The 14,614-nt window shown below is 41.3% G+C and overlaps 2 protein-coding genes and 4 non-coding genes across 38 annotated transcripts in view; all 6 read right to left on the bottom strand.

The window, feature by feature from the left end:
• Nucleotides 1-5,688, bottom strand: part of LOC118249020 (somatomedin-B and thrombospondin type-1 domain-containing protein-like) — a 35,548-nt gene extending 29,860 nt beyond the window's left edge. Inside the window, exons 1-7 of one of the 9 annotated variants that reach the window (XR_007708938.1) lie at nucleotides 4,438-5,252; nucleotides 3,834-3,969; nucleotides 2,893-3,020; nucleotides 2,248-2,380; nucleotides 2,088-2,159; nucleotides 1,377-1,976; nucleotides 149-738 (exon numbers count right to left, since the gene is read on the bottom strand). Coding sequence is in view for 6 of the 9 variants with exons in the window: in XM_035548589.2 (XP_035404482.1) it covers nucleotides 2,248-2,380; nucleotides 2,893-2,940 (181 nt within the window). In the remaining 3 variants the exon portion in view is untranslated. The other 8 variants (XR_004778934.2, XR_004778932.2, XM_035548589.2 and 5 more) reach the window with 8 other exon arrangements.
• LOC118249029 (small nucleolar SNORD12/SNORD106) lies at nucleotides 1,789-1,882 on the bottom strand. Its single transcript, XR_004778939.1, has one exon. It is a non-coding gene; the product is annotated as a small nucleolar SNORD12/SNORD106 (small nucleolar RNA).
• Nucleotides 2,451-2,542, bottom strand: LOC118249027 (small nucleolar SNORD12/SNORD106). The gene has a single exon (XR_004778937.1). It is a non-coding gene; the product is annotated as a small nucleolar SNORD12/SNORD106 (small nucleolar RNA).
• Nucleotides 3,091-3,182, bottom strand: LOC118249028 (small nucleolar SNORD12/SNORD106). The gene has a single exon (XR_004778938.1). It is a non-coding gene; the product is annotated as a small nucleolar SNORD12/SNORD106 (small nucleolar RNA).
• LOC118249026 (small nucleolar SNORD12/SNORD106) lies at nucleotides 4,040-4,131 on the bottom strand. The gene has a single exon (XR_004778936.1). It is a non-coding gene; the product is annotated as a small nucleolar SNORD12/SNORD106 (small nucleolar RNA).
• A 1,960-nt stretch (nucleotides 5,689-7,648) lies between the features above and the next one.
• The window catches only part of STAU1 (staufen double-stranded RNA binding protein 1), a 36,448-nt gene continuing 29,482 nt past the window's right edge, over nucleotides 7,649-14,614 (bottom strand). For 7 of the 25 annotated variants that reach the window (XM_050714109.1, XM_050714103.1, XM_050714102.1 and 4 more), the window contains one exon: nucleotides 7,761-14,510. In XM_050714109.1, the coding sequence (XP_050570066.1) occupies nucleotides 14,423-14,510 (88 nt within the window). In that variant the 3' untranslated portion in view covers nucleotides 7,761-14,422. Of the gene's footprint in view, nucleotides 14,511-14,614 lie in introns of all 25 variants that reach the window. The other 18 variants (XM_050714112.1, XM_035548584.2, XM_035548568.2 and 15 more) reach the window with 9 other exon arrangements.

Here is a 14,614-nt window from a genome sequence, read left to right on the forward strand (position 1 = left end):
TGAGACCCCTTCTCCTCACTTGAGGCAGCAGGCAGCTCCACACAACAACCACACAGAAGCACTGCTGCAATCCAACTCCAAAACCAACAATTAGGAGGACCCAGGAATTGGCTGTTAAAAGGTATGGAAGACAACTCACTCAGCTGAGTTCAGAGTACACAAGGTTTTTATTAAAAATAGGCTCTAAAGAGTACAGAAACAGACTGCACTGCAGCATCCAAATGTACCTTCCCTGCTTTACATGCGGATGATACTTTAGTAAAGCTTTCAGAGTGACAGGGGAGAACCAAAACTTGAATCCCCTCTCCTTACACGCAAGGCCATCATCCCATACATGAGAATAGCTCTTTAAGGCTTCTATACTTTGCATGATACTGACAAGGTAACATTAGTTGACAACATAACATTAGTTGCCAGGTGAACACAGACAGCCCTTGCAGACAAAAGCACCAAATTATGTGAAACATACAAGTTCCAGAATCCATTCTGATTAAATGTCTCATACAAAGGAAAAACATATAACACCCTCTATCTGTGAGTTGGCAAGACACCAATTTATCATTCCCTGCTAGCTCTGAGAACAGACCAAAGAGCTGTTGCAGGATGATGTGGATGCTGTAGCTTGGACAAGGGATCACAGGCAGCAGCATGGAGAGGGACATCATTAGCAGGAGACAGCTTTCACCTAGAACACTGAAATCACAGCAGGTCCTGGGACAACTTCTGACAGATCTCAACCTGCCAAGAAAACACCCAACATGTTGTCAGTTGACTCTGCATCAAGCAGCAAAAACACAGCTTTCAAATTCCACACCACCCCCCCCCCCCCCAAAAAATAAACAACTATTAGACAAGGGCTATTCTGCAAACAACCAAAAGAACCCCTGCACTGTAAGGCACTCCAAACAGGATGCACTGGAAGAACTGCATTTTGGGGGCTTTCAGAGTTGTTCTTGATAAAAGTCTGGGGGAACTCACTGAGAAGAGGGTGCCAGTGTAACGTATTTGGTCAGCTCTACCAGCTTCACCATCTGACACAGACCAATCATACTGCTTTTCAATTTGAGCGTGCCATATAGAATGGCCACATCTGTGCTCTCCACAAATACATACTGAGGAGACTTCAGCATCCTTAAAACTATGAACAGCTGAACACCAAGTAGCTAAAGAGCAAGACCAAGCTGTAACTGAATGAAGCCAGTAACAATAGCTGCTTATTCAATGAAGTAAGATTGTTAAGCACATTTCCTAGAGCATTAGTGAAATCCTAATCAAATAGCCAAGTTTTCAGAAGAGACAGTTGATCCTTTGTCGAAAGTGAAGAAAAGATACCAAAAGCAATCCCCCTCCCCCATCCACAATTGCTGAAAACTCACTTATCAACACCTCCAAGGCATGGAGAACCTCCCACAGAGAGAAAAATCTAGGAGAACAAAGGTTCCCTGACTTTATATGAAGCACTTAATTTTATCACTGCTAAAGTAGGGCAAAACAACAACAAAAAAGCAATGTTTGTGTCATTTATGTTAAACTGAAACCTGACAGAGATCTCAGCCATTTTTGTAACTGAAGATCTTCTGAAAGCAAGAATTCTTTCACTTTTGATCTTCAAGTCTTTTATGCATGTCGAATAGTGTTATACAATCAGTGTTACTAAGGTATGTGCAGACAGCACCCTCCAGTGCTGCCTGCCCTAAAAGCATGCAGCATACACGAGGATTCCCTGCCTACAGGGGTGCAAGGGCAGGTAGCCTCAATATAGAGCCAAGTGACAAACTGAATTTTGCATCTGTGGCATCAGACAAACTGGCTAAAATAGAAGTTAGAATCAGCATTGCCGATCTGATGGGGAAAAAAGTTTGAAGTCATCACATACCACAGATTGACAGAGATACTCTTCAGTTTATTATCGAGGCACTTCATTACATTCGGAAAAAAATTTCAGGCCCATAAAAACTGACAAGGCATATTACTCTCTGCAGCAAGATGGTAGAAGAAACAATATTTTAACAGATGTAGTTCTCAGGTCAATAACTAAAAAGTATTTTCTGCTCTCCTGAGCAATTGTCTTTAAGAGATCACATCACCACAGCTTCCAGGCTGCTGTTGAGTCACAGTGCTAGATCAGCTCATTATCCTCACTTGCCACCTCACACATGCTGTAAAGCAACAAACATGAGGCACAAAGGGCTCCTGCTACAATGCTCAGATCTATGTATCAGTCAAAATTTCAGGGAAACAACTTACCATTCTCTTCTGCCAAAGGAGAAAGTAAACAGTGAAGCAAAGCAGGCCAACTCGCCACACTGCACAGCTGATCCACTGCAGCCATGGCTTCAGGTCTGCAGCAGGCCCAGCAGCCCCCTGCCCTTGCACAGGCCTAGGAGTGAAACCAAAGGAGCAGTCAGCACCCAGCCCCATGAGGCCAGCACACACAACAGCTCTTCCCTGCTGGTGCATCAGACAAGGTCTGGCTAGAGCAGTGACAAATCAACACTGTCGCTCTGACGGGGAAAAAAGTTCTGTCATCACCTACACCAGCAAGTCCCTGGGGTGTGACACGGCCGCACTCCCACCCCCCCCCACACACAGCCACGGGGAACAGTAAGCTAATGGCAGCAGAAGTGGCAAAGCCACGCACATACAGAGCCCCCAGTGAACACTCAGCAGTGACACAGGGCACAAAGGGCCCTGGTACAATGCTTCTGCAAGAGGAAACCTTCTGTGCTCTCAGCTCTGCAATGCCCAGGCTAACGCTTCAATTAGACGTGGCAAAGTCTCCAACCACACAAACTTTGCCAAAGCACTTCAGAAGCAGCTCCCTGGCAGAAAGGAGTTTAGTTTTTCTAAATTTAAACCAATGATCAACAAGAAGGACTTAAAGACTCTCACCTGCTCAAAGCTCAGGCTCTGTGAAGCAAGCCAGGCAACTGCCCTCATCACATGGCTGATCCACTGCTGGCTCCAGCCATCACTTCAGGTCTGCAGCAGGCCCAGCAGCCCCCTGCCCTTGCACAGGCCTAGGAGTGAAACCAAAGGAGCAGTCAGCACCCAGCCCCATGAGGCCAGCACACACAACAGCTCTTCCCTGCTGGTGCATCAGACAAGGTCTGGCTAGAGCAGTGACAAATCAACACTGTCGCTCTGATGGGGAAAAAAGTTCCGTCATCACCTACACCAGCAAGTCCCTGGGGCGTGACACAGCCACACTCCCACCTCCCCACACACAGCCATAGGGGAACTCACGCAAATGCTTCCCCACAAAGAACTGCCTGGCTGGCCTGCTCAACAGGCACAGTGGTTAACACTGATAGCCCAGAGAAAAACACAGATGAACGGGGTTCTGCAGCACAGCAAGAGGCTGCTAAATGCAGACCTAACAGAAAAGAGAGGAGGCAGGGATAACAGCTCATACGCTTTTGCACGTCCAACCTTTATGGCCACATCAAGTTTCCTGCCTTCATACTGCAGAGGCAGGAGGTTGTGTGTGCAGGACTAAGTGCCACGCAGTCGCCAAACCCCAGGCAGAAGAACTAGCCCAGGCATGACCACAGCGTGCCCCATCCTGTAACCACTGCTGCATACCTACCAGCAAGGGGCAGAGCAGAATGGCAGCACCAGCCTGTTCCTTTCACCAGGCAACACTCACTACTTTAAGTCACACATAGTCATATCATTTTCCATAAAGCTCATCCCCTTTCCCTAAAATCACTAGTGTATCCGTGAGCAGGCCAAACATTTGCAGAACATTTGAGGAAGGGTCTATCTGAGTAATTCAGGAACTCCATTAAATACATATTTTTTTAAACCAGTAACAAATATGGTTAACTTACCGTTCACACCCATCAGGGGTTCAGGCACAGTGGAGCAAACCAGGCAACTGCCCTCATCACACTGCTGAGCCCAGCCAGCTCCAGCCATCACTTCAAGTCTGCAGCAGGCCCAGCAGCCCCCTGCCCTTGCACAGGCCTAGGAGTGAAACCAAAGGAGCAGTCAGCACCCAGCCCCATGAGGCCAGCACACACAACAGCTCTTCCCTGCTGGTGCATCAGACAAGGTCTGGCTAGAGCAGTGACAAATCAACACTGTCGCTCTGACGGGGAAAAAAGTTCTGTCATCACCTACACCAGCAAGTCCCTGGGGTGTGACACGGCCGCACTCCCACCTCCCCAGGGAGCTCCACGGGGACCAGGAGAGCGCAGGCCGCGACCCCCAGTACAGAGACGGGGACACCAGACAGGGAAGCGATCCGAGAGTAAAACCCTCGGGGACAGAGCCGGGCAGGGGCGGCCATGCCGCCACCTCAGCCGGTCCCTCATCCGGGGGGCATTGAGGCGGCACAGGCAGGAGCCCGGCCGCGCGGGGAGAACACGGTCGAGCGCGAAATCCCCCCTCACCGCTCCCCCTCACCCCTCAGGATCCAAGCACCCCTCTCACCTCAACCACGCCGGAGCAAGAGGGCGGCCGGTCCCGCGCACCCGGCTTTATGGGGCCGCCGGGGCCCGCCCCGGGCCCGCCCGCACGGAGGCGGGAAGGCGGGAAGGGGGAGCCGCCGCCATGTCGGGAGGTGTTGCCTGGCCCTGTCGCTCTTACGGCGGTGCCTCTCGTTCCACAAGTCGTCTCGGCTGTGCCGTGGGTCCTGCTTGCTGCCCGGCGAGGCGCTGGGGAAGCGATCGCTTGCTCCCCGCTCCGGGGTGCTCAGAGGCCGAGGATGGAGGTGGCGTGAGGTGTGAGGGGGCCTGGCCGCCATTTCGCGGTGCAGCCAGCGCCGGCTTTTCAAAGACTTGCCCTTAGGTATGTGCAAGTGGCGAGGCAACATCCGGCCTGTGGGCAAGTCTGAATTCGGAACAGGAGCTCCCAAACTGTTAAATCCAAGTACTGTGCTTACACCACCTCAGGCTCCTTGCCTGCTCTGCCAGGTTCCTGCTCAGCAGTGGCACTGAGAAGATGTGTACCACAGCTTGGGGAACGTGTGGCATAGCAGTGAGTTTGCTTTTAGGTGGCTGTAGGTAGACAAGTTACTTTCCATGAAATATTTTGCTACTGAATAATGTATGGAAAGGGAAAAAAAAAAAAAACAAAAAGATGTGTCTTGAATGAGAGCAGCCTGGCTTTGTAACCCAGGCACTGCTGTGTACATTGATCTTAAAGCTATAAATTTACCTTGGTAATGAGCAGTGAATCCAGTCATCTGTATCTAGTGGGGATGTGCCACATGGCATCCCTGAATACACATTAAAGGTATTTTTTAGCGACCTACACTCTTGCAGAGTGTATGCGTCTATTTGTGGTCAGAAGGTTCATCCGAGCACTGCATTTTGTCCCCCGCCAATGGTCACTGTATAGCAGGGGGTGCCACCAGATCACTCCAAAATGTTCCACAGCCACCACCTGCCTCGCAGCACCTCCTGGGGAAGATGGGAACTTTTGTTGCGAAAATGAGAGCAACTAAAGAGAGGAGGTTGAAATGGAGTCAAAAATTTGAGGCAGAGGGGACAGGCAGGGGGAGGCACGAAGCCATATGCTTTTTACATCTGCAGGGTGGCCTTTTGAGCTAAATATGAGAGTTGAACAATTAATTCTGCAGTACTGAGCTCTTGGCAAGACTAGCTCTAAATCATGCTTCAAAACTCATTTTTTTCTGTTTGTAAAATACACATTGGTTATGACAAGATACCAGGCAGAGCTGCTCAGTCACGCACTCTAAGTTGTATTTAGGGTTAATCCTGTGTGACTTCTCATATCATTGCTTAAGCAAACTAGCTGTTAATTTGATATCAAACTTCTGCTAACTAAAAAGGGATTCTGTGGCAAGGGAACCATATCAAACTTACTGCATGATAAATACATCCTCGGATCAGTGGAAGGGGTAGTTTAAGGATGGTGCTTGAAACGTGATGAAAACAAGAAAAGACACGTGGTAAATTGGTCAGCTAATTTGCAAGCACGTCCAAGGCTCTGCAATTCTGCTTCAAAAAGCCATGTGAGATATTTTAAACACTCTGAAACAAGTAAGCCTGCCTTGTTTTATTAATCTTGTCTAGTAGTATCTACAGGCATCCGTACTGTGTGTGTACATATGTAGGTATTGTAGAGCACATTTGGTGTAACAATGCATAATTCAGCTGCCACAAGAATGCTCTTTCCAAATGAAACGTGTTCATAGACAACTAATTCCAGAAAGCAGCTTATCAAACAGGACTTGTGGAATAAATTTCAATCCCATTAATCCAAGTTCCAGAACACCAGGAGATGAAAAGACAATCATGGGATGGGTATTTTAAGAAGATTACCGGGAAAACTAATCTTGCTATAGTGCAAGTCCACATCACATGTACAATTCAAAAGGAACTGTAAACGTGATTTGTGTTCCCTAGCTTGGCAGGGAAGGAAAAGTGGAAAGGTCTGGGCTGTTAAGCAGCTGAAGTCAAGCTTAGTGTCAAATTTATTTGATGTCACTGTTTTTTATTCTTTTTGGCAGAAAAATGTTGAAAAACTCATTAGCTAGATGAATTCTTTAACTCAGGGCTCGTTGCATCCAAGACTCATGAAACACAGTAAAGTTCCTCAACTGGTGGCAAAAAAAAAAAAAAAATCATAATATAAATCACAATTCTCCTTGTGTTTTACCTGCAGAGGAATCGCTTCCATAGCTCATTGCTGGCCAGAGCAGCCAGCCCGTGGAAGCTTTGCTTCACAGACTTTGGCCAACGAGACACATCTCCCAAAGGACAGCACGCACTGCTGTCACGCAGGGTGCTTGTTCATTGCATCCAAAGGCAACAGTTATGCTGGGGTAGGCCTCCGTAGTCTTGTGTCCTGTTTGCCTTTCGATTATTTCAGCTCCACCAGTGGTTAAAAGGCAGTTAGTTGCATGCTTTTTTTCCTTTTATTTATTTTTAAACAGTACTCAACTTCTGAAGAATGCTTTTATATTATATGGCAGCCTTCACAGGCATATTTTTGACTTCTACATGGGAACACTGAGTAATGGCACGCACACAGTCGTCATTTTCTCTAGCGTCCAGAGGAGGGGAAACTTGATGAAAGAAAAAATGCTTCTGAATTGCTAAAAAAGACTTCATTAATCTCATGGAATTATTTAAATATTTCACATGCCAGTATCTGCTATGTTATGTTCTGCTTTTTAAATCTGAACAGGATATGAAAAAATATAAATTTTAATTGGGATGCAACCTCTGACTTCCCAACATAATAACCTACAATAAAACCCTAGCACCAGATGCCTTTGATAGTCACAAAATTTCTAATAGATTATAATTTTCCAGCATGAAATTTTGTGGTAGAAAAAAATAGAAAAAATGCATCAAGGATTTTATGAAAACTCCATTGGGTCAGCAACTTCCCTGTTCAGCACTGTGATAATCAAAATATAACAGTCAGCACACTGACAGGGTATTGAAAAAAAATCTGAGCATCTGCCAAATCATACACGTTGGCCTTTTGGAAATATGAAAAAATACAAACACACAAAATCCACAGAACGTATAAAGGGGCAGTATGAAAGAAACCACCATAGTTTTGATTGTGGAGCCAGATATTTTCTAGCCTGTAGCTAAAACTAGAAATAAATGAAGACCATGAGTAGCCCAACTGAATTTCAGCAAGAGACCCAACAAGGAGACATACTGAGATTTGCCAGTTTAATAGAATTCTTTTGCACATAAATTATTTATTTTTTCTTCTTTCTATAGACTGTCAACAGTTTCCTTCCAAAATGATAGAAATAGATCACAACCCCACTGTGACTGTAGCAGGAACCTCAGACCTGTTTGTGGTAGCAGATTAAAAGGTCAGTAGCTATTGATCACCAGGGACACAAAAACACACGGAGAAATGCCAGCCTTGATTTTCTGATGACCACAAATCTTCCCAAAGATGCTGTGGTATTTTAGGGTATAACTGTTGCAGCAAGTCTTAGAGTGAGCCTGAGCACTCCACCTTGCAGGACTGGGTTTAACGCTGATTTAATTCATTTCTTCAGGTTCAGCCTTAAAATTGATCAAAACATTTTAATTTTTCCAAGCTCAGAGAAACCATTTAAAGAGTGGAAACAGTACGTGCCTGTTAGATGAGCAGCTGCCTTGTTAACAGCTTTGCACTGAGGACATAGCAATTTCTAATGATACTAGTAATATTTTTGGCTAAAGGAAATTTTTTTTTTTTTTTTTTTTTAGGAAGAATGTAGCTTTGATGGCTTACAGATTACTCTCTTTTATTATTAGCAAATGAATTTTACATAGGTATTGATGAAAGAGACTGCTCTGTCAAAGAGATGGAGCAAAAAGACAAGGCAATTATGGACCAATATGGTGTTAACTTGGAAGTGATTTTAGAGAAGGGTGTGAACACTTTTATCTTGCAAAAATTGAACTGAGTGTCGCTGGTCCATTTACATGGGACAAGTTTTTCAACTGCAATGTTGAAAGAGTGTACAGGAACACATTACAAGACTTTTCAACTTACACAGTACAAGGGAAAGCACAACACAGTTATTGCTAATAATGCTTAAAAGAGGCAATTATTTAAATGTATTTAGCCTTTGTGAAATTGTAGTAGTACATTTTTAAATTTTTATCCACTTAGTAATTAAAATAACTTTGTGACTCAACATTTTAATACATAAGCTCTTCAGTATCTACTTAGAAAGCTTTAAAAGGACTAGACAAACATTTTATGCAAATACAGTGTGTAGGACTGTTTCACTGAATCCCCTTTACCAAAAACTACTGATTTTTTTTTTCAATGATGCCTTTGTTTCCCAATTGTTTTTTCTTGGCAAGAGCTAAATAGTCTTCTCTCCATTAAAACCAAGCTGCTGTGTGAAAGCAACAGTGAACACTAATTAGCAGTATATCCTTACTGTGATGTACTTTGTTGCAATTTTAAGTACAGCAACTTGGGAGATTACACCCATGATAAAATGTGGAGTAGGAGCTGGTGTCTGCAGAGATGTCCAGTTGTACCCAAATGGCTTTTGCATTTGGACTTGGACATGAAAAATAGCAGAGGTTTTGTCCCTTAACATAGGGCTAGGATTGCCTCTTTAAGGAGCATTTGATCTACCTTCTCTTAAAAAAAAATAAAAGAGAAGAAGGAGGAAAAAAGGCATTTAAACATTGAAGACTATTTTCTGGTTAGAAATAGCAAAGAATGAAAGAATGGTAGTTTAGAATGGTACTGCTGAAAGCATACTCTGTTGAGGATATTCTTTGTATCGTTATCATTGGATATTCAAAAATGTAAACACCTTATAGCAAGTTGCTAAAACATTGAAATTCAAAATGGGAGAAGGAATACAGTTTAAAAGCACTATATTTTTTTCATTTCTAGTTGAATACAATTTATTACATTAGAATACTGCTAGTGGTACACAAAATCATTTGTCTGAGAATAAAATAAACTCTTGGATAAGTATTCACCATCTGTATGATTTTATTCAGTTCTAATCCAGAGATTAATTTAATATCCTAGAGATTTTAATTTGCTTTAACAACTTATTTTCCCCAGCCTCCTTCCATGGGATGTTCAGGTTCTTGCTCAGAAGTTCCTGGGTATTAAAAAAAGTATATGAATCTGATCAGCAGATAAAGGGTAGCAATACAGCATGTCACAACCACAGAGATGAAGTTGAGTATTTCCAGATTGGTAACTACCTCTGGAGCAGTATTTCTTCATCTGAACTTAAACAGAGGAATCATCTACATAAAACTACTTAAACATAGAAGCCCTTAAGGAAGCTATTACATTGATTCACGCTTTGTTCTGTTGGTTTTTATCTGCAGACAAACCAAACAATTATGTGGTCGCTTCACAAAACAAGAAGATTATGTGAAGTGATATATACACATCGTATCCCTTCCTGCAGTTAGGCACTTCTGGAACCTCAACCATTTGTCTTTATACATGAAATCAGAATAAAAATCCTATTTTAAATTTTGGCCAGTAGGTTAGAACACTATTTTGATTTGATCCTCAGGTAATAGAATAATTGCAGTAGAATTCTACATATGGCTACATTTAACCCTGATGTATGTTACTAAAATTAACGTTCTCAATTCTCTGGCCAAACAGCTACCTTGCTAACTGCAGATTCCCCAACTGAGTCCTTTCAGATAGGATTTATCTCTAGGAAATACCAGCTGTCTAATAATAATAAAAAAAAAAGTCTATTTGACACAAGGTGAGCCAGTATAAGAGCTTCAGCAATAGCATTGTCATTACATTTAGAACTGACTGCAAAACAAAATTCCATTTTAAATGCAATTCAAGGTATGGGAATGTATTGTAATATCATGGAACAAACATGTATCACAGTGAATCCGGGCTGCTGCTCATTCTGTAGGCACATTTTAGCTATCCTACAGGTCAGCATTCCCAAAAATAAATTTTGCACAGATCCTTGTTTAAGATCCATCATTCTTAGTTTCAGGATGGAGATCATGAAAAATCATGTTTCTTCCTTTGGGAAGTCAGGATTTCCTACTAACAAAATATTTTGCTTAAAATATTCCCTGACCAATTTTCATTATTCCCCTTTAAGTGTTGCAGTTTTTCATCTCAAGCATAACAAACTGACCCATTCAATAAAGCAGATAAAACTCCAAAATCCTTGGATAAACATGGACTACCCAACTACCCTTCTTCTTATACATCTTTAGCGTGCAATCTGTTACTTAAAATAGAAAACTTATGCAGCAGTCGTTAAGCTTGATAACACAGCACTGGAAAAGGTTTCATTTGTTAAGTTTCATATGCAGCACATCTACAAAGCCACTTCTTGGGTTCTTATACAGGGCATTGAAATGGGACATTTGACTGCACCCCTTCAAAAAAATAGTGGCACAGTATCACTCTTTTGACAAGAGCCATTAATAAGTGCAGCTGTATGTATACTTGCAATAATAAGAAAAGGCTTTAAGGAAAGCAATGCAAAAGCTGCTAGAATTTAGACATTGGCTTAAGGCTTTGAAATTTTAGAAAGCAGTAATGAATGCTTTCCTTCCTATACCAGAGGATAACAACCTAATGACCGGAGTCTATCAAAGCGAGGGAGCACAGGCAGAAAGGACATTTTCTTTGGTGAAGGAAAATATACTGCCTACACTCTCTTTGCTGATTTTATTTACAAGCTGAACTACTGGAAAATTAACAAAAATATTTCCAGGATCTGTTTTCCAACATTCTGAGCTGCTACTTTGGAGCTTGGTATGCTCTGCATGCTTTTGGAAGTAGGATGGATAGGCATTAAAAAAGGTCCAAATGAACTAGACTGAAATGGACTGAAATTCAGTGGCTTATTCTGCTACGTGACATCTCCTATCATCCAGTAGTCTGTCTCCTCAGGAATCACCCTCAATTATAAAAGTTATTAAAGCAGTAGTGGAAACCCCTCAGGATCAAACCTCCTTCCTCTGCACTTGGAGGCAGTGGCTTAGGGGCAGCTCTATTTGCAGAACACTGGCTATATGATTTAAGAGGCTGAAATGATGTGGTAAATTCTGAAAAGAAACAAGGTCACTATCTCAATCATTAGTGTAACAGTTACAAGACTGATGTATCCTACTAAATACTTGGTTGTCCTTATTCCCATTTAAATGTAATTTTAAAGGGATGTTCTCTGTAGCTGAACTGAACAGTATTATGAATGCAAAATTTCACAATTTACTAAATATACAGTAGATTCTGGAACACCCAGATTAGTAGTGTCATATTGCCAAATGTTTTCAGAGAAACATAAGGGGAAATGCATTCATTTACTAAAGTTTGTGGCAACTTAAGCAGAATCAAATAGGATAACAGGAAATCCACTGAAGGGACCAAGGGAAAACAACCCTAACCAATGAAAATCTGAATATTACAAAGTCATTTTAGAACAAGCCTTATACTTTTTGTTTTTATAACGGGATCATTTCTGAACAGTAAGACTGCAAGCGCATACATAGAAGCCAAGCTAATGTACACATTCAGAAGCTCCAGCTCATTCTGTTGCAGTCAAAAGGTTTCTTAAAGATCCCAAAGTGAAAGTAAAAAGTTCAAAGAAATAATCCAAAAAAGGTGAGGTGTCTTACAGACAGCACTTTGCTAGTACTCAGAAATGTAAGCTTTATACCAGTACTAAGCCTGCTAGATTACTGCAGTGAGGGTTTTTCACATTTGCATCAGTTTTCTCATACTCCTCTTCTTTGTGGAACACTCTAGTATCAGTTGAACTAAAGCATAATACAAAGCCTTTAGGTGATTACATACATTAGTATGTAATCATTCTTCCAAGCACAGAAGAGCCAATAGAAAAAAAAAAAAAAAAAGGAGATTGTAGTGCTCTAGAGAAAACACTTATCTAGAACTCACTTTGGGTTACCTAGAATCCACAGAGACCTGAAGTCTTCCATGATGTGGCTCTTATTTCAAGGTCTTTGACAAAAGAACCTTCTCTTACATAGCACCTCGAAGATAAAGGATGCATTTAAGAGCGTTGAAACAGAAGCACCTATTGCAAAGTACCTTAACGTTCACATGAAACATAGCATTATCAGCAAATTAATGCTGCAAAAAAGCTAGAAGTTCCATCCAAAGAGAAAACTAAGTTGCAGCAGCTAAACATAGGCAGACCATTTATACTACTACCAATGTGATAGCTGTTTTCCAATATTAATTGTTTGGTAAGTAGTTTCTAAGTTGTAAGAATTTGCAATACAAAGCCTCAGCCTAGCAAGTTTGTTTTAATTTTTAAATGTACAGCATTTTAGTTCTACAAATGTAAAAAAAAACTTTACAATGTTTTTTGAACTTAAAATGAGCAAAACCAACTTGATTCAATAAAATTTGGTATGCAGTTAGCGTGGCCCAATTGCTTTTGATAATGCAAATAAAATGGCCAAGACATTTAGCTTTGAGACATAGCATGTGCAGTAACAGCTTTTTATGACAAGAGTTACTACACGCACTGCAAATAAGTGTTTAGGAAGTGTTGCTACAGATTACCAGTTAAGTACACACTGAATGTAGTTCACATCCAAATGACACACTGCCATGGGTCAGTCTACGGTGCCAGTTTTTGTTGCTAGAAGGAAAGTTTTGTTTCATTTTTAAAGTACTACCTCCCAAAAATTACTAGGTGCAAGGCAAGGTTATGACTCAAGTTACAAACAAACAAGGAAACTTAAAAGTAGAGACTTAAACTTTGAAATCACTCCAACCTGTTGTGCCAGGTTTCTTTTCATAATCATAACGTTAGTTTAAGCTCCCATTAATACAGTTGCACTAACACACTGTGGCACAAATAACAAAATGTACCCACGTTACTTTTGAATTTCCTTGACCTTGCCAATTTTTCACATTCTCCACATTACTAAATAGCAGTTATTTATATGTAGTTGATAACCATTGTACAGTTACTCCATAGCTTTACAATACTGCCCGTACTATATCACAAGCATTACAAATCCTATAAAAAAGCAGCCCCTGTAGTGGCATACAAGAATAAATTAACCAAAAAAATTTAGTATTACCATTTATTGGTGACAAACACTACGTTTTACTTACATTCCATGGGGAGAAAAAATTCCAGCGTAAACAATGAACTGAAGCAGTACTTAACTTGCAAGGCTATCGTGCTTTACCTGGACCATATGCAAAAACTTTATTGCGCACAGTTCAGTGCGCAATAACACAACATCAAAAGCAACACAGTTTATATATAAACATAGGTAATTTTTTTCAGCCCTACATGGAGATGTAATTAAACAGTATAAAGCACTCAAGGAAAATCAATCTGCGGTTTTATATGCACTACATTGAGATCATATCCTGTAATGTAGTGAGCTGTGTGCCATCTATACACACAATCTTTAAAACATAGATCAGAGATCATTTAAAGTCATGTTGCATTCAAGTTCCCATACCCCCACTCAAGAAAACTAGAAAGTAACCAAAAATGATCAAAGTTTAAAATTCCTAAAGTGTTTTAATTCACTCAACCGTTGGATAATTAAGCTAGATTTGCGAAAACATTGGACTTTTAAAAAATGGTGGGCACGCAATTTGTTTCCAGTGAAACTTGCTATTTCAATAAAAACAAAATAACCACATACATGGATATGATCTTCCCAAGTTAGTTCACAGATAACATGTCAGTCTCAGAAGACAAAGTTTCTAAACTGTGCTATTGTTCTAGATACAATTAAGAAACTTTTAAATGAAAAATTTATAGTGTCATTTCAATCAAAACAACATAATGAAACTAAAAATTTATCACTGTTTGAAGAAAAAGCAACGGTTATGATTTAGACACTACAGTAGGTTGTAAAGACTGTAGCACTCTAAAACAGTTAGGTTACATTAATAGGAAGCATTTGATTTTCTCTGGTGCTTTCAGGTTTGGGTCCAGTCAAAAGCCTTTTTAGGCAGTGCTGTCCAGTGTTTGTCCCAAAGTGTTTGAGTTAGCCGGTTTGAGAAGAGGGTCACTTTCCATTTCTTGTTTCACACATCTACAAATGAGGAAACACCTGTTACATGTGGGATAAAACACCACTTCCACAAACAAGACACTTCTAAATCTATTACAAAGTATTTTGCTGTTCAGATGTCAGTC

Source organism: Cygnus atratus, chromosome 16, assembly GCF_013377495.2.
Source record: "Cygnus atratus isolate AKBS03 ecotype Queensland, Australia chromosome 16, CAtr_DNAZoo_HiC_assembly, whole genome shotgun sequence".
NCBI classification, from domain to species: Eukaryota; Metazoa; Chordata; class Aves; order Anseriformes; family Anatidae; genus Cygnus; species Cygnus atratus.